At 30.1% G+C, this 25,189-nt stretch overlaps 1 protein-coding gene across 1 annotated transcript in view; it reads right to left on the reverse strand.

The window, feature by feature from the left end:
- Nucleotides 1–25,189, reverse strand: part of LOC142328777 (ecdysone-induced protein 78C-like) — a 367,857-nt gene that overhangs the window by 192,431 nt on the left and 150,237 nt on the right. Inside the window, exon 2 of the mRNA XM_075372803.1 lies at nucleotides 24,926–24,947. Within this exon, the coding sequence (XP_075228918.1) occupies nucleotides 24,926–24,947 (22 nt within the window). The remainder of the gene's footprint in view (nucleotides 1–24,925; nucleotides 24,948–25,189) is intronic.

A 25,189-nucleotide genomic window follows, 5' to 3' on the forward strand; every position in this document is an offset into this window, starting at 1 on the left:
TATTGAAACATATTTCGCGTAACAAGTGAAAGACGAGTTTCGGATATAATTTCCCGATTCTTCAGTTCCTAATAACTCGACAATATCGCGTTCGATTAATAAATTTCGTGAGACCGGAAGCGTACACTATCGACAAAGCACTGGTCGACCGTCACTGTTAACAGTAGAAGTTCTGGAGGATATAAAAGTTATTTTCACGGCTAGGCTTTCACTATCTACAGCTTTCAGGGCTACTAAAAAATTACAATCGCATGCTTATTGCAACGATGTCGTTCAAGAACTGAAAGAAGTAGACCGCGGAAAACGTTTACAGTATTGTCCTCGGTTTCGTTGTCTTGTTGATGACAACGGTATTGAAATTTTTGATCGTCTTTACTTACGCGACGAGGTAACATTTCGCTCGGATGGCTACATTAACGGCCAAAATTGCCGAATATGGAGCGCTGAAAATCCTCATGCGTTTCACGAACGACCGTTACACGCACGTAAACTTGGTGTTTGGTGCGCGATCTCCTGGTCGTGTAACAGGGCCTTTATTTTTTGATAAATCTGTAGACGATGTGGTTTATCGCAACTTAATCGAACGGTTTATTGCCGTGTTAGATTTACATGAACAAGAATGTTGGTTCCAGCAGGATAACGTGTCGTACTTCTAATAAATCGCTGGATGTGTTGCGGGAATTTTTTGGCCATCGTTTGGTATCAAAAGTGTTGTGATCTCCAAGATCTCTAGATCTTACACCAACACAGACCTTTTCCTTTGCGGGTATTTAAAAAGAGTCGTTTTTTAAAACCATCGTCATACTGTTGACGAATTGGGTAACATTGAAAGTGAGATTTCAAACATTACTGAGCAAACATTACGAAACATGGATGCAAATGTTATGAAACGTGTACGAACCTATTGTAAAGTTATTAAAGGTAATTTGAATACTGCTATATAAATATTTTATTAGCATTAATAATTTTGTAATAAATTCACGTCTTCAAACAAAGGGGTTGTGTCCTTTTTCAAACACCCGTTAGTAAATAGACTTGATGATAATGCGGCGTAGCAGAACTAGGGAACTGAGAACACTCCCATTAGAGGAAAGGAAGAAGCGTTCTGTTGAAGAACTAAAAGAAGAGATCGCACAAACATGGCAGGAGCGGTGGGATCGGGCCACGAAGAGTAAGTGGACCTATCGCCTTACTGGAGACATCAGGGCGCGGTGCCGGAGGACCCATGGCACGCTGAGTTTTGAATTAACGCAATTCCTGGCGAGTCATCGGGAATTCGGGTCTTATTTGTATAGATTCGGGCTCGATCAAACTGAAAATTGTCCGGAGTGCGAGGTGGAAGAGACCCCCCCAACATGTTTTTTTTTCTGTGTCCGCGATTCGCCATAGAGCGTAGAGAGATACTTAGCAACCTGAGACGTGAGCACATGTTTCGCCCTGAAGGTTCCCTACGAGTCCTATTACAACGTGAGACACAGTGGAAGACTCTGGAAAGATTCGTGAGGACGATCATGAGGAAGCTCCAATTATATGAGGAGTCCCGCAAAATGGCGTCGGAGGGCGCGGGGGCAGATAGGTCCTCGGCTGAGTGCCTAGGGAGCCCCCCGTACGTGTGGGAGGTTGCCTGGGCGCGATCAGGCTGGAGAAACTCTGCTCGAGCGTCTGATGGTGGCTACTGGTAGGTGGTGTGACTATTTAAGATTTCTGTCTTGACGACTCTGAGGGTGTGTAACGCGTGGGTGTTGTGGATGTTAGTAGCGTGTCCTGTTTTCTACAGGTTCTTGTGTGTTGTTGTTGTTGTCGGCGTATGTATTTGACGTGCTGTATGTGTTGCTTCCAGTAGTGTTGTTTGTGTGGTGTGTGACATTGTTGGATTGTTATGACTGTGTGTGTGGGCAGTTTCCCTGTCTTCTGATGAAATGTTTTTATAAGCAGTCCCAGGAAGGGGGAAGCCAGGGGTGGAGGTTTAGTCGGTAATGCGCAGGTTATAACTAGCGGAACCTGTTAGCGATCCCAACGCTGCTTAGGCACCCGTAAATGGGGTTCCCTACCTCATTAAAAAAAAGAAAAAGAAAAAATTAAATAGTTAAGAATCTAAACTGATGAATTTCTTGAACGCTAAGTATACTTACTCTTTCAATAAAAACAACGAATCCACGAAAATAATAAGTTCAATATGTTTGCAAATAATTCTTTTATTATTGATTTACCAGTTTACAGTAGAACTTTCTCTTCGGAAATGTATATAAAAGGGATAAATACTTCTATGGATTAAAAAAAATTAGAGTTTTATTTCTCAACAATTTGAAATTTACATAATTAAAGAAAACTGGCAAAGAGCTGGCAAAAAATCTGGCATAAGATTCCCGGTAAAAATGAGAAAAGTTACTCTTGCTACCCAGGGCTTTACCATCGACAGATTTCTACTTTGGAGAAAAATTAAGCGGAACATTATAGAATACAAGTAGAGAATTATGTAAAAAAATGATTCTACTCTCTTGTTAATAATTTTGAGTTACGAGTCCCTTAGCAACTGTATCTCCTCATTTCCTTGAACGATTGTATCCAAAATTAAATTGAATTAATCCCAATATTAAGTCGGTTAATCCAATCCTGACTTTGCTGACCAGCCTCGCCTCCTTGATATTTAGAGTTGAAAATTTAATGTCATTATTGCCCCGTATATAGAAGTAATATGACCAAGCTTTGTCAAAATCGATCCAGTAGTTCTGGAAATATAAGGTGATTTATAGACCAACACCTAACACTCACATGTACATACGAATATCCGGACATCCGGAGAATTTCAATCCGGTTTTTTGAGTTCCTTAGTTGTTAAAATGTCAAGATCCGGTAAAAACCGCATATACACAAACTGAATAGATTACAATATTTTCCGTTCTAAAGCTATACCGCTAGACGGGAAAGTAAAAATGGGTGATCAGCAATATTGTTACCAGTTAAAAAAAAAATTAATATAGTATGATTAAATTAATTAATTAATGGATCAAATAATTCCGATTAATTAACTATCAAACGTACGAGTTAAATATTCATTATAAAAAAGAATTAAATTCTTAATTTTTAATAGATATTAACTAATGAGGTTATTAGAAAAACCTTTAATATAGAACGTTTGGAATAAACTGTTTTAAACTTTACAGTCGTGTTGGGGTCTTCGATGTAGCAGCTGAACGTGTATGTTACCGGTACCACGGAAGAAATATAAAATTCAATTTTAATTTTTTTAAATTTTAAATAAAATTTTAATGAAGCATATCTATTTAATTTGGCTCACAACTAGATTATATACTTATTTTTACTTCCTTGATCTTGTAATCGCGAAAAATGTCGGTTTTCAGATTTCAACGGAAATAATCATTTTGACCATTCTGAATCCATTTTCACTAGTTTCGGCGTGACATCCGTAGGTACGTACGTCTGTATCTCGCATAACTGAAAAAGCGATTAGCCGTAGAATTTTTAAATATTCGATTTAGGACTATTGTAACATGTAGTTGTGCACCTCGCCTTTTGATTGCAATCGACTGGACCAAAAGTGTCCAAAAAAGCCCAAAATCCAAAAAAATATAATTTAATTTTGGACTTTTTCTTAACTGCAGTAATAAGCTCTCATTGAGAGCTTTTCGATATATCATAAGTGGTACTTATTTTTATTGGTTTCAAAGTTATAGCCAAATAAGATTTTAATTATTGAAATATTTGGATCTTACAAGGGGAAGGTAATTTTTGTCTTTTTTTAACTTTTTTTTAAAATTTAAATATATTTATTTATTAATAATTTATTAACCTGCGATTTTAAAAAAGGTTTTACAATAATAATTCAATAAAAACAATAAATAAAAAAAATTAAAAAAATTTGAAGTTATTAGTGAAATAAAATTTTATATACTTTTAAAAATGTGTATTTGTAATTTAATGGTGTACAAGGAAGTCATGTGGTGTCCACATCACATTTTTTATTAACTAAATGAAGTACGTTGATGGGTATTTTATCAAGTGCTTTAGTTTATAACTAAGCAGAGAATGTATGAAGCTTCTACACTCGACTCTAGAGCAGATTTCACTCGATTCACCCCTTCTAGGAAATTACCTCTTAAGTGCAAATTAAATGATTCGTATATAGAAACTACCACATCCTTAAGAGTTTTATAAAATAAACTTTCATATATAATTCCATAATAAAAATATTTACAAAATAGTAACGAAAATGTTTTAATACTCGTATATGTTATTTTAGAATTCACTATGTTATTTTAAAAAATAAGAATAGGATTTTTAGTACTTTTTGTTGATAGATTTAACTAATGATTACTGCTGGTAAAAGTTTCTATAATAAATAAATAAAAAAACATACACATATATACATACACACACACATTTTAAAATTAAAAGTACATCAAATTTTATTTCATTAATAACTTTTTTATTGTTATTATTGAATTATTATTTATCGTAAAAGTTTTTTTTACAATCTGAGCTTAATAAATCAATATATTTAAATTAAAAAAAAGGAGATGAAGACTGATTCGAACCGATGTGCCTTCCCCTTGTAAAATCCAAATATTTCATTAATTAAAATTAATGACTTCCTTTACTTCGTACAAGGAAGTATAAATATAATAATATTAATTATATTAATATAGTATAATTATATTTTGGGCTAATATATTTTTGAAAAGTAATTTATATGATTTGTATTTTATTTGTTCATTTATTATGATCTTCATAGTGAAGTAATGATAACTTTACCGTATATAATCTGAAGGTTTCGGGTTCAAATCCTGATCAAGCAAGAGTGTTTCCCTGTAATGAAAAATGTCTTCTTATAAATTTCCATATTCCATCTTGTAGTTTGGAATCAGGAAGGGCTTCTGAATGTACAATTCCGTATAATTTTTACACATAAACATAATTACATATATTTTGGAATAAAAAAAATATAATAATGAAAAACCGATTAAAGATATTAGAAAATTCATTATTAATTTCCTAATATATTTATGTATACTCGTACAGAAAATTAGGTTAGCCTAGTGGTGGAGTATTACCTTTTAAATCCAAGGATTATTGGTTCAAATTTGTCTCCGATCATTAAAATTTATAAATTAATATATCATTTTTCAGTCGATACGACTATAATACCGGTGTAACAAGTACGTTGTCTTCATTTAAAGTCGGTTGGGTATGATGATAGCCACATCATCGCCTTGTGTACAGTTAGCTTTAAAATGAAGTGGCTTTATCGGTCATACTCGAGTATTCCTCTGTAAGATACAGCTTTTGATTCAAAGGATAACATTATCTGTAACTTTTAAGTGTCCTTAAATTTTAAAAGTCAACCAATTTTAGCTATCATCAACAAAGTATTGATGATATTTCTAAGAAAATTCGGATTCAAGAAAACATGAGGATGGGTTACATCCGATTAAGAAATGCACTTCGGTTATTATTTAAGAAGTACGAAGTTTCTTGTATAAAAGATTAGATTAGATTAGTATGACCAATATAACGGTGTTGTTATTCATACCGTATACACAAGTTGTTATTCATACGTATACCGTATACCGTATCTTTCCAAACATATAGGGCGGCTGTGCTTTAGGCAGTTATCTACTCCGTATTTACGAATTTCTGGTTGTACTTTGTACTGATTGAACATCTTTTATAATGTAAGAATATTCGCATATCTTTCCTAAAACATTTACCAATCGATTTTAACAATCCTTTTTGAACTTTCTTATATATTTGATAAAATTCAGAACAGAAAATTCGTTGTATAGTAATCCTTTTTTGATTATAAAAAAATGTCTGCAAAATCCTCAACATTATCTTTGCCAACTTTCTTAACTTTCCACGACTAAATTTATCTGTTGAACAACATACCGATCCTCAAAAAATAAAAAATAAAATAAAGAAAAAAAAGGAAACAAATTATTTATTGTTAATTAAAATAAGCAGTTCAAACTAGATCTAGGTTTTAATTCACTGAAGGACACTACTACGTACCACGTAGTAGAAAGGTTAAGGAATTATAAAAATCATAAATTATCTACAATTAATGGTTGCTTCTTATTAAATTTTTTATGATATAATAATCAGATTGACAAGTCTTAATTAAAAGAAATGTGTCTTGTTTCTCATGCGGGTAATTATTCTAACATAAATAGAATAACTAAGTTTCTGAAAGTACATACAATTATATTATTTAAATATAAACCTTCTCATATTGGACCAGTTTTCATAGAGAAATTACCATATGATATTAGTATCTTTGATTATACAAAAATATTTTTCTAAAATAGTTTGTAATAAAAATATTAAAAATAAAATATTGTTATAAAAATAAATAAGTAAAAATATTTTTATAATTTTGAAGTCCTCCTTAATAACTAAGCAGTTGTGTAGGTTTAAGATTAGAAAAAAATATATACATATACACAGTGATTCAGGAGCAAAGGAAAATAATTTGGGAACTAATTTTAAAGACTGAAATAAGGAAAAATGTTGATATAAACATAAGTCCGAAAATGCCGAGTTACGGGTAGCAAACATTTTTTCCGGATTTCAGTTCCCCCAGTAAAATGAGAATATATTGAAATCTTTAAGGCGTTATGTAAGAAATAAACATGAAGGTTTCTTATATTTTATGATCTGAAAACTTGAATGAAATAGGTCCCAGAACTGTTATTTTACCGTATTTTTCATGATACCCAACGTAAAACAAAAATTAGGTGACAAAAACACGTTGTTTTTTTTTTTTTTAGGTTTTAAGTGTTAAATGACATAAATGCGTAAATCTTATTATTAAAACTTGTATAAAATATATTTCTTAGAGAATTTATGTAATAAAGTCTATGAAAAACAAAAAAAAATTATTATGTAAAAATTTCCACTTACCAAATATTTTTATTATGTCCGAGCGCTTTCGGATATTAATCCATCATCAGGAACATTTATGTTATGCAGTAATGAATTTTGAATTATAAAAAAAATTATAAATACAATTGATCGTCAAAAGGAAAAATTAATGTCGACTTTGTCCGTCATGTCAGTATGAAGCTCTCAATTGTTATGGTTGCTTTACAATTGAGAGCTTCATATTTTATCTTTTGATGATCAATTGTATTTATAATTTTTGTTTTTGTAATTCAAAATTCATTTAATATATTAATTTGTGAAGGAAATAATTAAAACGCATAAATGTTCCTGATAATGGTTTAATATCCGAGAGCGCTCGGACATAATAATAAAAATAGTTTGTAAGTGGAAATTATTATATAATTAATTTATATCAATACCATCGGGCCATGATTAATAATAAAATATTTTAAAAATCAGCTTTTATTATTAAAAGCAAAAGAAAACAAAAAACTTTGGAAAATTCCACCAGTGACATCGATTCACTTTTCAGGTCGTTTTTTATTTTTTCTGTCATCAACCTAATAATATCTTTCGCGCGTTTTTTGATGAAGGCAGCAGCATTGAGAATACGAGCGATTAGTTCACCACGTGTGTTTACTTTCTCCTTAAAGACCGCGCATTTCATCCATCCCCATAAACAATAATCTAAGAGAGTAATATTCGGTGCTCTAGGTAGCCCATTTACCGGCCCTCTACGTCCAATCCATTTACCAGTAAATTTTTCATCTAAGAATTGTCTTAGTTCATTCGTAAAATGTGTTCTGATCCATCTAGTTGACAGTACATTTCAATTCGTTTGTCAAATGAAAATTTTTTAACACTGAGAAATTCATGTTTAAAAATTCCAGATAATTTCTCCTTTGACACGTTATTCTAGTATGAAGGGCCTATTAATTACAGCTGTTTTTAATTTTTACTAATCCATAACATTTTTCATTATATAAATTTTTCGTAACTCTTTTTTTCATAAACTTTTTATTACATCAATTTTTTCAGAATTAAATTTTCTACTAGTTATCATAAAAAAATTTACGCATTTATTAGTCATTTAACAAAGTTATTATGTACTTAAAACCGAAAAAAAAGCTTTTTCATCATCGATTTTATCAATTCTACCCTGGTTACCATGAAAAGTACGAAGTTACGGTCCTGAAATTTGTTTTATTCGTTTTTTAAGGCAAAAAAGAAAAAGAAACCTTCAAGTTTATCCCCTTATATAAATAACGTCTTATTTAGTATGTTCTCATTTCACCGAGGGAAATGAAATCCGGGCAAAGTTTTTCGCTACCCGTAACTTGATAACAAAGCATTTTTGGACACACGTTTGTATTACCATTTTCCTAATTTCAAGCTTTAGAATCAGTTCCCAAATTATTTCTGTTTCCTACTGAATCGCCATGTAAATAGCAGAAAAAAAAATTAACTTAAATTTAATTCGAACAATTAATTCATCTCTGTAATAATGTACGGTTGGATTATGTTAAACGATAATACTTTTTTCAAATATTTTGGTATTACTATCTTTCATGTCAATTTCAGGATATAACTTCTTGATATTTCGTGTAATTATTTTTTATGACAGCTGTTCTAAAATGTAATGTGGACAACACATGACTTTCTTGTACGCCTTTTAAATTAAATGTACACATAATTTTAAAATAAAAAGTACTTAAATTTTATTTCATTAATAACTTCTGTTATTTTTTCTTTCTTTTTTTGTTGTTATTATTGAATTATTATTCATAGTAAAAATTTATTTACAATGAGAGATAATTAATTATTAATAAATCAATATAATTAAATTAAAACAAAAAAAGTTAAAAAAAAGAGATGAAGTCTGATTCGAACCGATTATGTACCTTTCCCTAAGATCCAAATATTTCATTAATTAAACTTTTATTTGACTATAACTCTGGAAAAAATGAAAATACGTACCACTTATGACATATCGTTGAAAAGCTCTCAATAAGGGCTTATTACTGCAATTAAGGAAAAGTTCAAAATCCAAATATTTTGAATTTTGGGCTTTTTTGGACACATAAATTACAATCAAAAGGAGAGGTCGACAACTAGATGTTACAGCAGTTCCAAAATTTCAACATCTTACGGCTAATAGTTTTAAGTTATACGAGATAAATAAGTAGATACGTACACACGTATTTACAGGCATCACGCTGAAACTAGTCAAAATGGATTAAGTGATGGTCAAAATGGATATTTCCGTTAAAATTTTGAAATCCAAATTTTTCGCGATCACAACACGGAAGTAAAAATCAAATCCGGTCACAGGTTACTTTAGATTTATATATTTAAACGTTATCATAAGTTTCAGTAATTCCTGAATGGTGTAATGTATTTGAGCTTGGCTTTCCATATAAGAAGTAAATATTTTGAGACAAAGCGAGAACATTTATATTTTACTGTTGAATGCTTTTCGATATTGTTTTAACAATAAGAATCTTTATCTATCATGTTTGAATAGATTTCAGCCTTGTAATCTAGGATCACCAGATATTCTAGGGACTATAGGAATATCATACGAATCGATCGCCGAGGTAATTGTAGTAAAATTAACAATAATGATTAGAAACCGGGTAATCGTTAGATAGTAAAAGAATATTATCAGAGTATAATTAAGCGTAAAATCTATTTTGTGCGAGTATAGTTCAAATATAAATCGTATTGAACCTCTGATAAAATTATACGGGTAGAAAAAATAACTTTTGTCTATAATTTGCGAATGATACGTAAACAATCATAAAAACGTTTTAGGTTTGCGTGCGTACGTAATTTAAGAATACAAATAGAAATACCTGAAATAATGAAATAAATTAAAATTTGTATTTATTCTTTTCACACGGATTAAAATACTGCTATTGTTTGAGCAGTTAATTTTAACTATAGGTTAGATCTAAGAGGAGAACTTCTCACTCTGCTGTCACCTTCTCTTTCTTTCAGTTCTCTTATTCGCTCCGTATCTTTGTGGTTTTTTTTGTTGATAATGAAGCTAGTAAGTTAAAGAAAGGGAAGTAATTAACTAAAACATAGTTTAACAAGTTTGCAATTATATTAATTGTTTCGGCATGCGCCCAGAGCGTCTTAATAATAATAAAAAAAGAATAAAATTGTAAGCAATATTATGCAGGTATTTAAAGCAGTAAATTATGTACATATTTTACATAAACATACACACACACACACACACACTTGCACAAGTGTTTGTGTGAATAATAGTTTTATATACGTAAATTCTTTGTTCTACGTAGTTCATTAATTTAATGAATTAGTAATTATAATAATATTAAATATATATATATATATATATATATATATATATATATATATATATTACTTTACTGAAATTGATCTTTTTAAGATTCATATTTATTCCTCTGTACTGTTAAATTTTATTAAAATTCTATAAAATAAACCATATAGTACAGAATATTGAGAAAACACATGACGGTTAAATGAAATTCCTTTTACGTGAAATTACTTTCGCGGAATCCCGCATCCTATAGTCATGACAAATAATTCCGTTATTGAACTATAAAAAAAATAAAAATAAAAATACTAAAATAATTATTGCGTATAAATTTACAAGTGTTGCTATCTGTTGCAATTTTTATAAGACTGTCTCCCTCAAACACTGCCTGATGGTTTATCAAATTAAAATTTTTTATTATTTATATATGTAATATTTTTCTGAAATACATATTTAATTTTATGTCATCTTAATTAATTTCTAATATTTCTAAATATGAGTTAATATTAGAAACAGAATATTTATTGTTTATTAAATGGTCTGGTGAATTGATAAACTTATTATTTTTCTATAATGTTCAAGAAATATACTTTTAAAGGATCTATTTGTTTTACTTTCCCGTCTAGTGTTATAGCACAGCTGTAGCTCTAGAAGGGAAAGTACTGTAATCGGTTCAATTTGGGCATACGCGGTTTTCACCGGATTTTGATGTTATAACATCTAAGGAACCCAAAAAACCGGATGGAAGTTTTCCGGATATTCGTATGTACGTATGTGTTCGCTGTTGGTGTCGCACCTTAAATCACCAAATATCTCCAGAACTACTCGACCGATTATGTCACATTACTTCTATAAATGGGACATTGATGCCATTAGAATTCAAGTTAAAAGTCAAGGGGGTGAATCTGTAGAGGAAGGTCACCCGTAGTAGCTCGAGATTTCGCCTAATTAAGGTCTTATTTTTTAACGTACATTTGGTTAATTAAAAGATAATATTTCAAAAAAAAGATTTTTGCAAAATCGCACCACCACCTCCAAAAAATATTCTAAGTAAACTAACGGCTAAGTGGGTATACTACGTCATTATTAACTTCTCTTACGACGAAGAGCGCTAGTGTAGCACTGACGTACAACTGCTGTAGTCGTCATGTTTTTCTTTTTTTTCTGTTTAACCTTCCAAACCACCATAAGGTATTACTTCAGAATATGAATGAGGATGATACGTATGAATGTAAATGAAATGTAGTCTTCTGCTACACTTCATTTGAAGAGACTGTAGAAACAGTCTCAGGTCGACTGATTCGTTGTAACATCACAAGTGAGTGGTAGAATTTAAAAAAAATAATAATGTTTAAAGTGTAAAAATAAATTTGAAGTGGTTGCTAGGGCCGGCCGCCACACCTGTGCTAATGAAATACGGTATGCGCGCGCATTTTATTCAGAATCATTGAATTAAATAAAAAAGAAATATATATATATATATATATATATAAATAAAATGATAAATATTCTAAATTAAGCTGTGTGTATGCGTGTGTAAGCCGTGTATCAGAAAAAAGCCACGTGATGGGAAAGTTCTACAACTGTGTTGTCAGCTTTATTCTTACACAAAAAGCATCAAAATCATTACATTTAATTTTATAAATTTTGCACTCATTGTTTATTTTATTATTATTTTTTTTTAAATATTTTATTATGTAGTTATTAGGTTTGTATGCTGGTTAAATATTTCTTCATTGTAAGTTTTAGTAATGTTTTCAATGATATTATTGGTGTGTAAGTATGTATATTTTTTTACTCTTTTGTGTCTTATTTTGTATTGTTTGTAAGGAATTCTTTTTTTATTGTGTTTTGTAATATTTTTTTATAAATATTATTAATTAAAGTAGTATCATATCCATTTTCAACCTTTACATGTTTTATGATGTTTATTTTATTAACTTTTCTTTGCTTTTAGAGCAATCAAATCCAGTTTCATCGATTTGATTGCTCTATATAATCATATTTGTATAGTTTTAATTTTATTAAACCAACGGTCATTTGATTTTTTTATGAATTCTTATATATGCACTCTTTCGGAATTCTCCCAAAATATTTCCTATTTTTTTTTTTTTTTAACAATACTGTATATGACGAATCGTACGTACATCAATATAACCTATGTTCGCTTCGCTCGCTAATCTCGTCTAATTAACAATAAATATACAAATTATATACAACAATGATGCAATCGTTAATGATGACTAATAGAGTTTGTTGGATTCTATTTATGTGACTTTCTATGGCGTCACCAACATAAGGTTGTGGAAGATTTGTTTATTTGATACTTCAATATATTAGTGACTTTCATTCTGTAGTACAATTAATTATCGGCTAGTAAAATAAGTATTGTATTGTGCTTATAAAATTAATCGTAATTATGATTTATAATAAATTTTAATTTAAAAATATATTATATGGATTTTTAATTATACACTCGTTTTTGCAAAATAATTTAATCTAATCATACAATATTACAAGTATATATCGTTAAAAAGATAGAAAAAATTGGGGGGGAAATTCCGAAAGAGTACCGTTATATTATTTAAATATAGGTTTTCTATATAGCCTGCCCTCATGGCGCGATGGTAGCATCTCGGCCTTTCATCCGGAAGTCCCGGGTTCGAATCCCAGTCAGGCATGGCATTTTCACACACGCTACAAATCATTCATCTCATCCTCTGAACGGTGGTCCCGGAGATTAAAAAAAAAAGAAAGATTTTCAGCTGATTTCGAAGTCATGAGTTCTAAGGTTCAAATTCTATTAAAGCCTCCGGAACCATTGTAAGGTATTACTTCAGAGGATGAATGAGGATGTATGAATGTAAATGAAATGTAGTCTTGTAAAATCTTACAGGTCGATCGATTCCTGAGATGTGTGCTTAATTCGAACACAGCCACCAAAGAACACCGGTATCCACGATCTAGTATTCAAATTCGTATAAAGCCTTTACTAGGATTTACAAGGATATGTATGAATCTACCTAAAGCGCATGTACATACATTTATTCGCGCGGGTGGGGCGGTACTAGCGGTCACTTTTAAGTGCTTTTTTACACTTAAAATATTATACATTATTTTAATTCTACCGCTCACCTGTGACGTCACAACATACCAGACGACTACAGCAGCTGCACGTCAGTGCTACACTGTAGTCTTGTAGAGAGAGGGGGCACTTTTGACGCAGTATACCAACTTAACCGCTAGTTTATTTAGAGTGGGGGTGCGATTTTTTTGTAAAATTTTTTCTCTTAAATATTGTTATTTTTTTGTTGTTACAAATGTGCCAAAGAAAAATAAGAACTTATAAGGAAAAATTTTGAGATAATGAGGGTGACCTTGCTCAACAGCCTGATCTCCTTAACCTTTAAAGTTGAAAATTTAATGGCATCAATGCCCCATATATAGAAGTAATCTGAACAAGTTTGTTCAAGTCAGTCAAGTAGTTTTGGAGATATAAGGTGATTTAGAGGGCGACACCGAATATACGAAGTAAATACGAACATCGGAAAACTTCCATCCGGTTTTTTGAGTTCCTTAGATGTCAAAACGTCAAGATCCGGTGAAACAGCATATGCTGTAATTGGACCCATACAATACTTTCTCTTCTAAAGTTATAGCTCTGCTATACCGCTAGGCGGGAAAGTAAAAATTTTATTGGAAATGTTACTTATTTATTATACTTTTTTTATTTTTAAATTTTTGTTTATGAGTGATTATATCTCCTTTTAAGAAGCTTTTCCTTCTATCCGATACTATTATCATATATTTAAGAATTATGTAGAGTTGTGTAGATTTAAACTCTATTAAAACTTTTAAACAAGTTAAACTTTAAAACTTTTAAACTTTAAACTGTTACCGAACCGTAATGATGGCTGAATTTTTTATTTCGATAATGTAATCCATAGTAACTGAAGGATCTCAGTTCAGCAGAATTTTGTACACCTAAAGTGTCTGGTTGGAACGAGAGTAATGTCTTTGGTCCCTTGTTTTCTCAATAAACAGATACTGCATTTTTAATTTTTATATTAATAATTCTTCCTCAATAGCGGTCAATCTATTCGATTAATTGATACAACAGTACAAAAAAAAAAATTATAAACTGGGTAGATTATATCTACCTTTCTTTTTCCTGTTTAGCCTCCGGTAATTACCTTTTGAATAATTCTTCAGAGGATGAATGAGGATGATATGTATGAGTGTAAATGAAGTGTAGTCTTGTACATTCTCAGTTCGACCATTCCTGAGATGTGTGGTTAATTGAAACCCAACCACCAAAGAACACCGGTATTCACGATCTAGTATTCAAATCCATGTAAAAATAACTGGCTTTTACTACGACTTGAACGCTGGAACTTTCGACTTCCAAATCAGCTGATTTGGGAAGATTCGTGTTAACCACTAGACCAACCCGGTAGGTTAGATTATATCTACCTAACATCAAATGTGGATAATAACTTTACCACATTTCTCTAAGAGAGACTTAACATTTCTAAGCGTGTAGATAAGATTTCTATTGATTATTAATAAGTATTTATGTTGCCCATACTGTAAAGTATTTGGCTAAATTAAGATAAATCAAATTGATTTCGTCTGCAAACAATAATGTTCCTATTTGAAACGTCTTAATGAATCATCAAGCTTGGTTTCATTATTATATATAGGTACAAAATATAATTTTCCATTTTGGCCCGTAATATGAAAAAAAAAATTGGCTGCGATTTTTTTTTTGGTTCACAAAAATATGACTAATGCAAATTAACTTCTAATAAATTAAGAATGTTAATATTTACATCTGTTTGTATTTATGAACATAATCTACATTAAAAAAAAGAAAAGTCATTTATTTCAAAACGAACATCAATTAATCGACTATCACAGCAAACAAAACTACTGCTTTTTCGTTAGCATAATACTACGAGAAAGGTTTTTATTAAAATTCAATTTTAATTTTCAATAAATTATCATATAATTATTTTAAAAAACCGAACAATTTGAATAAAAATTAAATTACAAGATTTCGTTAAACAATAGTGATATTTTAAATAACTAATTTACATATAAGCTTGTTAAGAGAATATTTTACATGTATAGATTATCTTAGCTTGATAAAAAACCTGAGATTCAAACCTGAATATTATGCAGAGACTTTACCACTCCTCTATTGAGGTCCGTCACTATAGGTTGACAAGAGTTTTAAGCAATACTAATCAACGAGTAGCAACACATATATCATTATATTATAATGGGTTTAAATCATTTAATACTATGTAGAGACATATAAAGGATGAAGTTAGTATAGTAAACTGCAGAAGAGAGCATGCACTAGTTATGTGAGAATGAACATTGAATGTAATATCATATAAAATGCAAACTGGGAATTGAAATAATTTTTTGTAAATGTGAAATGTTAGCGTTAGAGTTTATCAAATAGTGATGATGATTTGTGGTGAAGAATTATTTAGTGCTTATGGTTTGTCTGTGACATTATATAATCATGTAAAGCAAAATAACCGAAATGTTATAATAAAGTTCTCAATTAATTAATATTTTATTTCCTTGATTAATGTTCTATGTTAAAAAATAGAACTTTATAATACAGAGACTAGTGAAGATCATATAACTTAGATATTAGTGGTGACGCGTCTTCCCAAATTTCGAGAGTTCCAGCGTTCAAGTCCTAGTAAAATCATTATTTTTACACGGATCTGAATGCTAGATCGTGGATACCGGTGTTCTTTGGTGTACGGGTTTCAATTAACCACACATCTCGGTAATGGTCGAACTGAGACTGTACAAGACTACACTTCATTTACACTCATACATAACATCCTCATTCATCCTCTGAAGTATTATCTGAACGGTGATTACCGAATGAAAAACAGGAAAAAGAAGATATTAGCTTTTCATAAAGGTTTTTTATACTTTTAAAAATTGATGTAAAAAAACATTTGTTTATTTTTTTAATTTTGAAGGTTAGGTCTGTTTCCATTCTACCGTAAACTATTTTTCTTTATGTTTACACACACGCTGGCGCTCACATACACACACACACACACACACACACACACACACACACACACACACACACACACACACACACACACACACACACACACACAGAGACACACACACACACACACATCACACACACACACAGAGACAGAGAGAGAGAGAGAGGTAGAGAGAGAGAGAGAGAGAGAGAGAGAGAGAGAGAGAGAGAGAGAGAGAGAGAGAGAGTGAGAGAGAGAGAGCGAGTGAGAGAAAGGAGAGTGAGAATGCAATTTACCAAAATATTTCAATGTCAAAAAATTACACATAAAATAAAATCCCTTACATTTCAAAAAATGTAATTAGTTTTTTTTTATAATTACAAATGTGCTTAATTCCTTCTCTTGATAAAACACTTTAATAAAAAAAAAATTCTTAATTAAAATTAAACATATATTAAAAATGTTTTACACCCTTTTGAAATTTTAACAAGAAAAAGACTTACCTTTTCCCTTTATTATCTACCATTTCTCTTAATATATTCAGAGTAGATGTATTTTAACTAATTATTTCAGAAAATATGAATTAAGAAAATAAAATATACGAAATTTCTTCTTTTTTTCTGATATTTATGTCTAATTCAATTACTAATTTAGAGGTTCACAGGATAAAGTTCCTTAAGATCTCTTTTTTTTGGAGAAATTGAGAACGGCACAAAAATATTTTTTCAGAAATATACTTGTAAAATTTTGCGAAAAGCTTGGTTTTTTGATACGAATTCAAACAAGTGAGTTGTTAAAAATTCAAGATAAAATTTAACATTTTATGTAAAAAGAATATTTTTATACTAAAAAGATGTTACAAAGATTCTGATAAGTTTAATTATAAAGATATCAATGATTTAAAAATTTAAATGACTTCTGGTTGAAATTTGAAGATGTAAAAAAGCAATAATATTTTATTTGTTATAAAATATTGATGTGAAAACGTATTCGGAGTGTTCCGGGACATATTCGCCGAACTTCCGGTACTGATTTGGATACCAAAATGAGGAAAAAAGTTCATATCGACAAAAATCAATACTATTTTGCTTTGTTTTCCTTCTGGACGCCAATTTGTGAATTTCAACAAAAAAATTATTTCTCAGGATCAGGTAAAGCTACGATAATTCAATTTGACAAATCTAAGATTAGTATCTTATTTTACAAAATAAAAAATGTTGAAAACGTCAACTTCAAAAATTTTAAAATGGCGCCCATCTTAATCTTTTAATCTTCAATATCTTTGTAATTCTTTCTTCGATCAAATTTTTAATTATTGAAAAATATATTAAACATTTTATTTTGAATAAAATGACATTTAATTTGTAAAACTCCGTTGACAAACAATCGAGTTATTGCCTTTAACCCGGCAGTAAGCTTGCTCACTGTAAAGCAAGGTGATTATTTTTATTAATTTACTATTATTATTTATTATTAATAATTTTTATTACATTTAGCGGAGGAAATAAAAACAGGCAAAAAATTATCAGCGTCCTATCGTTTAGCCTTTTCATCCGGTGGTTCCGGGTTTGAATCCCAGACAGTCATGGCATTTTCACACGATAAAAAATTGACATTCATCTCATCCTCTGAAGCAATACCTAACGTTGGTCCGCAGGAGTATTAAAAAAATGAAATTATTACTTTAATGACTAATCCGATTATTATTCAGTAATAATTAATTCTGTTATTATATTATACATAAAACTAATTATGTTTAATTAGCAAATCTTAAGATAATAATTAGTTTTAATGTAAGCAGAATACTACAGTTATATAAATTATTATAACAAATTAGAAATAAAAATAAATAAAACCGTAACGTAAAATATTATTTTTAATTGATAATTATTCAATGACAGAGTTTAGATGTTAACTGACAAAAATTATAATTATAAACCAAATGTACATATAACAGGTTTACTAGATTGCAATTAACATATAATAGGGTACAAACATAACAACTTTTCTTTCATTTCATCTAAAAAAAAAAATCATGAAACACGCAACTAAAGAAATGTATAAAGTAATTGGGGTTCATACTCACACGTGCATGCTGATTTACACATACTGCATATATTGTTTCGTACTGCTGCATATACATTTTAAAAATAATGTTAGATATATGGAAATTGTTTAATCTATCTTCGTCGTTGAAATACGTACGTAAAGTCATGTGTGAGGTCATACAAGAATTTTTTTTGTTGTAATTATACAATTTTATTCAGAATCACCCGAGTAAAAATGTTACATATATAACTTCATATCATTAAATCGTATATATATAGTTTATTTTCTTTTGTATATAAAAAACTTCCACTTAAATTATCTGGTAAAAACTGTCAACCACGACTTCCTTCACAAAATAAAAAAAGAAATAATCATTGAATCGGCTTATTTAGCAGTACAAGTGAGATATATATATACATATATATATATATATATATATATATATATATATAAAATAAGAACATAAGAAAAGAAATACTGTTCAAATACTTAACAAGATTGTCACGGGAATATTAAAGAAGGAGAAATTACCAGAGGAATGGAAAATGTCTTAATTTCATCCACTTCATAAAAAAGAGGGGGAAGAAGGATGTCAGTTACTACCGCAGAATTTCACTGTTATCTGTTAGAAATAAAATATTCCCGAAAGTCTTGCTCACCAGACTAAAAAAACAAATGGACCCGTTCATAGAAAAATAATCAAGGGGAGTTTAGAAAAAGTAGATCTTGTGCCTAACAGATTTTAAACCTTAACTTATTAGTTGGAAAATATAAATTTCCAGAAAAAAATATAGTGATCATCTTTGTGGATTTTATGAAGGCACATGATTCCAGTGACAGAACATCATGGTTCAACATACTCAGAGAATATGGTGGAGATGAGAAAAGATTGTACCTTACAAAGCTAATCCTAACGAAAACAACGTCAAAAATTAAGTTCAAAAGAAAAATCTCGCAGCCGTTCATCATTCAGACCGGTTTAAGACAAGAAGATGACCTGTCCCCGCTTCTTTTCAATGCGGTCTTGGAAAAGGTCATTAGAGAGTGGTGGAAAATGTGCCAAGAAAAGAAGATTAGAAAAATTAGATTAGAATATCTTTAAAAAAATCTGAACGTAAATAGTATCGTTTTTGCAGACATCCTCTATCAGAGGACATAAAAACGGCGGAGGAACTATTGAAAATATTGAAAGAGACGGCATCTTGAGGGAAAAAACAGGTCTAAAGATATCGATCGATAAAACTTAGAACATAATCAACATTAGGGATTCACCAAATTATTTCGTAGAAAACCTTGGAAAAAATTAAGAAGGCAGGGAAATTGAAATATGTTGGCTAAGTAATACAACCTAAATTGGTTGTATTACTAGATAGAGAGATGAATAAGGCTAGAATAAATGAACTGCAGAAAGCCTACAAAGAGGATATCAAGGATGGGGAAGATTTGACATAACGCCGCAGTAGTTGTGTCTACAGATCTGAATGTGACAGAGTGTGTAATTCTAAACCAAGGAGAGATTGATTAATTGGAGTTGGCTGAAAGGAAAATATTAAGAAAGATACTCGGACCGTGGAAAAAAGATGAGGGTTGAAGGTTACGGAAGAACGATGAACTCTACCTTCGGATGTCATTCGAAAAAGAAGATTGACCTTCTACCCCCACTTGGTTAGAATGAATGAAAATAGATTGACGAAGAGGATTCTCGAGAAGAGCTATAGAGCCAAAACGAACATTAAGCGGTTCACAAAGGTAAAAGAAGATCTGGAGATTGAAGGAATAGATCCAACAGATATAAGGGGCAGAGATACGTTTGGGAAGAAAATCCAAGTTTGTGAAGGTTTTCAGAAAGGAAGCAGAGAGTGTAACAATAAAAAATGGTCTTGGAAAAGGAAAGAACAATACAGTTTGAAAATGAAGGAGAGTTAGCATTAAAGAAAATCAGCCAGGAATTAACTACTAAATGTGATCCAATCATGATGATGAGAGAAAAAAAATCGAATCGAGAACTTCTTTTTAAGAGGGTTTTGAAAAGCTATAACATAATTTTCTTCTAAAAATTAAATCTTCACACATAAAAAAAAATCCGGTACAGAAATTTCTGAACACGCTTTTATTTTCAGTCTATCTACATTTTATTTTTTTGGCTGATGAATTAATTCACCACAGAAGCGCTTGTATGTAGGAATATGAAAATGAAATTTTGTAGCGTATGAAAAATACTATGCTGATCGGGATTTGAACTCAGGACTTCCGGATGAAAGGCCGAGACGCTACCAAGGAGATCGGCTATAATTTTTTTTAAACAAAAATTGACATCTCAATGAACAGAACAGAATAAAATAAAATATTCTACTAATAATGTAATTAATGCTACATTTATATATTATAAATAAATCTCATCATATTTTTGCATTTATAAAGTTACAAAATAGTGACCATTTCAATTTACGAATCATTAATATTTCGCTAAATTCATAAAAAATGCGGATAATTATATGAAACTCTCAATAACTTTGTTTGAGAGTTTGATAATTGAATTTTTAAAACATGTTAACACTCCTGTTACAAAACTGGGTAAAAATCACGTTAATTTTGAGTTTTTTTTTCCTTTAATAGAAAGAAAAAAATTCTGTTATAATAATGCCATGGATAAAACTTTGAAGTTTAAATATTCTTTTTTTTATTTTTAATTGAACTGTGAACAATAATTATGTAATAATTTGTATTAAAATCATAAATATAAAAATAAAATTTATTTTACCAATTCGATATAATTCATTTTCTTAACATCTGGCACCGTTGGTATTAAACAATTTATATATAAATAGAGTATCCATTTACCAACAATTGTGAGTATTGACTATCCAAGCGCTTTCGGATTATTACCCCCACCATCAGGGATTACTGATTAATTATGAATTTTATAGTATTTTAATTCCCATTTATAAAAATCTATATGCAAAACTATAAAATTCATAATTAATCTGTAATCCCTGATGATGGAGGAATAATCCGAAAGCGCTTGGATAGTCAATACTAACAATTGTTGGTAAGTGGATAATCTATTTTTATATAAATTTTATATAAGAATTAATAATATCTGAATCTTTAAAAATATTATATAGTCGTGATAAAAGTAGAAAATAAAAACAGGCAAGCTTTAAATTTAAAAAAAAAGGAGCGGTTGAAGTTTGCTCTGTAAATAACAACAAAGAAATAGAAGGAAGATTTTATGGTAACGAACCGAGGACAACGAATAAAGATTTAAATGTATGAATAACATTATACTTTTGGTAAAAACAAAAATGTGTTAGAAGAAATAATATGCGAATTTATTATACGACAGAAATTCAGCCTTATAAGAACAAATAATACGTAAAAAAATGCATCAACAATCAGGATAATTAGTAATTTAATATAAATATAGAGGTACAAATTATATCAGAAGTTGCAGAATCTTAATGTTTCGGTACAATAATTATAAAAAGAAGGTGGAAGAAATAAGATAAGACAACAAAAGGCACAGTTAATAAATGTTTTTAATCAGAAAAAATTTTGCAAGACTATATGAAAAACAGTGAAACAAAAAGTAGTATAATAACAATTCTTTTTATGTTATTATGGATACTGTAGCAGAATAATGTTAAAATTCAGATCTGATGTATAATTTTATAAAAGAAAGAAGAAAAAAAAATCTGGGAAATTTAGATGATTAAGGCTAATCTACTTGGTCTAATGGTGAACTCCTCATCTCAAATTAGATGATATCTAAGTCGAAAGTTCTAAGGTTCAAATCCTAATAAAAGCAATTACTTTTATACGAATTCTAATACTAAATCGTGGATACCGGTTTTATTTGGTGGTCGGGTTTCAATTAATCACACATGTCAGGAATGGTTTACCAGAAACTGTACAAGACAGACTCATACATATCATCCACTGAAGTAATACCTAACGGTGATTTCGGAGGCTAAACAAAAAAATAAAAAAATTATTAAGGCTTTTGTAAATGATAAACAATATAAGGGAAATAAACAATTATATTTGAGAATACAGGAAGTGTTACCGAGTTTAAAAGATTATCATGTAAGAAAAATAAATAGGATGAAAACATCAAACCAGTCTATTGATCGGTAAAAAAGCAAATATAAAAAACAAAAAAACATCGTAATAATTCTCTCTTTATGATTGTTTCGGTAACTTTTACTTTAATACCGGTTTATTTTTGCATGTTTATGTACGTTGTATGTTTTTTTAAAAGCGCGCGAGCACTATTTTTATTTTATTGCCGAGGTAAAAAAATAAATAAACAATAACTTCTGTGTTAATCGCTATATTACATAAATTATACAGTTCAAATTAAACTTTGGGAAAGGAGTATATAATTTCCCCGTTGTTAAAAATAGAAATTGTGTTAAGTGCAAAATATAATGATAGACTTTAAGTAACGTCATCCGTGTAATAAAAAAGTAAACCGCATAAAAAACAATCGTTACAGAAGTCGCAGTGAATCGTGTCGAGTAAAATATTTGTCGGTGGCCGTCGTGAGCTACAAGGTGACGATAAAGCGGCTGGAAATGGAAGTAAAAGAGAAAAGAAAAGATAGAAGAAAAGGAAAAAATAAAAGAAGAAGAAAGAGAAAGGGTGAAAGGAATAAAAGGATTATTATCGCGAGAGATGCGGTGGGAAATTCAAAAGGAATGGAGAAAGCGTATTCGTACCGTAGATCTACCGGGAGTACACGCTCCGCATTACGGCTCCTTTCTCTCTATGCGATTCCGCGTACCGCCGCGTGCGCTGTGAGCTACATCGCCGCATAACACACTAGCACAACTAAATAATTCCCGGCCTTCTCCTCTATCTAACAGAGTTCGCTATTTTGTAGCGAGCTAGCTTATAGTTCAGCATATATTTGTTAGCCGTATCTTTATTCCACAGTTGCCAATTCTCCTCGTTCGCTAACGATCATCCAAGACTGCGGTCTGCAAATACGAAGGTACCGCTGAACTACGAATAAATAGCTGCCTACACGCCGTTCTAATGTTATTACACATTACTAAAATTATGGTTATTATTATTGCGGTTTACTAGTACGTCTATCGATATTCTTATTCGAAAATAAGGAAGTTAAAAATTGATAACTTGTAACTGATTAGTCCTGAAAATTCCTTCGGATGCTTTAGGGAAGTAATAAAAAAGAAAAAAAATCCAAAACATATTTAGATTCTTTTTTAAAATTTGGGAGCTCTTGCATCAAAGAATACGTATAAAGAAGTTATTTTAGTCACTTTTTTGTTTAACAAAATTGATGAATAAAATTTCGAAATTGCGAAAAAAAGTTTTTCTTTAATTTTCGGGGCTCCCATATTCAAAAGAAAGCATTCGGTTAAATTAATTTTTAAGAAAATAATCCCTAAATGATGAATTCAAAAGGTTCCTCTCCTACAGTGGAATAAAGAACATGATTTAATGATTTTTATCTGATTTATGTATTTTAGTTTGTATTTGTTGTTGTTACTTGTCTATGTTTATTCTTTATTGTTTATTTACTACATGATAATGTTACTTTAGTCGCTAATGACTGTAATTGTTGATGCGACTGTAAATAAAAGCATTAAAAAATACATTTTTATAATTGCTTAAAAAATATAAATTTGCAGCCATAACTTTAAATAAACAAAATTTTAATTTTCTAGGAAGAGGTGAACATTTTAGCTAAATTTTTTTTTCATGAAATACTAAAAAGTAAGGGCTATAAAAAAATTAAGATTTTTAAATTCTAAATACAATGAATAAATAACTAGCGAAGTGGATTTAAATTTAAAATAAATAAAAAATATCAATGTTTTAATTTAAAAAAATAATTTTTGTTGATACAGAGCATTGCAACGGGTGGACAAATCATTTTTAAAGTGATTTGAAAGCTTATTGATGTAAAAAAATATAGATCCAAAAATCTCTCATAAAATCCTTTTTTGAATCAAAATCAGCTAAAAATAGAATTACATATAATTTTTTGGGGAGGGAGTGAATATTAAATAATTTCTTTTTTTGTAATTTCCGATCTTGATAAAAAACAAAACGTTCAACTTTTGTAAGAAAATCTTTTTGCTAAAAATTTGAAATTTTATTTCGTTCAAAACACCTCCACCCCCTTATTCAAAATTTTATAAAAATTTAATACATTCTTTCCCCCCGAAGGTAATACCTATTAGGAAGATTGACTCAAGTTTAAAAAAATTGGTCAACGGGATACAGAGTTATAAGACCAAATACAGGCCAACATACACATAAATACATACATACAAACGTCTGTCTGACAAAAATACATTTTTTTGGACGTGGGAATATTGGAATAAAATTTTTTCGCATATTATTTAATTTTTTTTTAATGTCTCCTTAAGACACAAAACTTTTAAAAAAAATTTTTCAAATTTTTTTATCGATATATATACTTTCTTGTTATAGCTATAGATACTAAACTAACGTATAAAGCTATATCCGGGAAATTAAAAATTAATTAGGAATCGTCTGGGAATTAAAATAGTTGCTGCTTGATATAATCCTAGCAGGACTCAGCAACCTTTTAGCCCGATCATTCTAAAGTGTAACGTCATTGTAACTTGTGAGATACCAAATTTCGGTTTGAAGATGACCTTCGTTTTTCTTTTAATTATCTTTTTTGGAACTTTTAATTACTCTGGATGAAAGAGAATTGAATAATTCTTAAGTTTTCAGTACAAAACAGACTAATTCAGAGATCGATACATGTAAACTGCAACAGTTTGTAGCGAGTTGGCTGTTGAAATTTCCTTATTTTCTTATGATAAACTTTATTACTACTCTTAAAGAAACCTATAGCTCATCATCATCTGGTGTTCTGCCTTACGACATGTCC

The sequence above is a fragment of the Lycorma delicatula genome, chromosome 8 (assembly GCF_047948215.1).
Source record: "Lycorma delicatula isolate Av1 chromosome 8, ASM4794821v1, whole genome shotgun sequence".
NCBI lineage: Eukaryota > Metazoa > Arthropoda > Insecta > Hemiptera > Fulgoridae > Lycorma > Lycorma delicatula.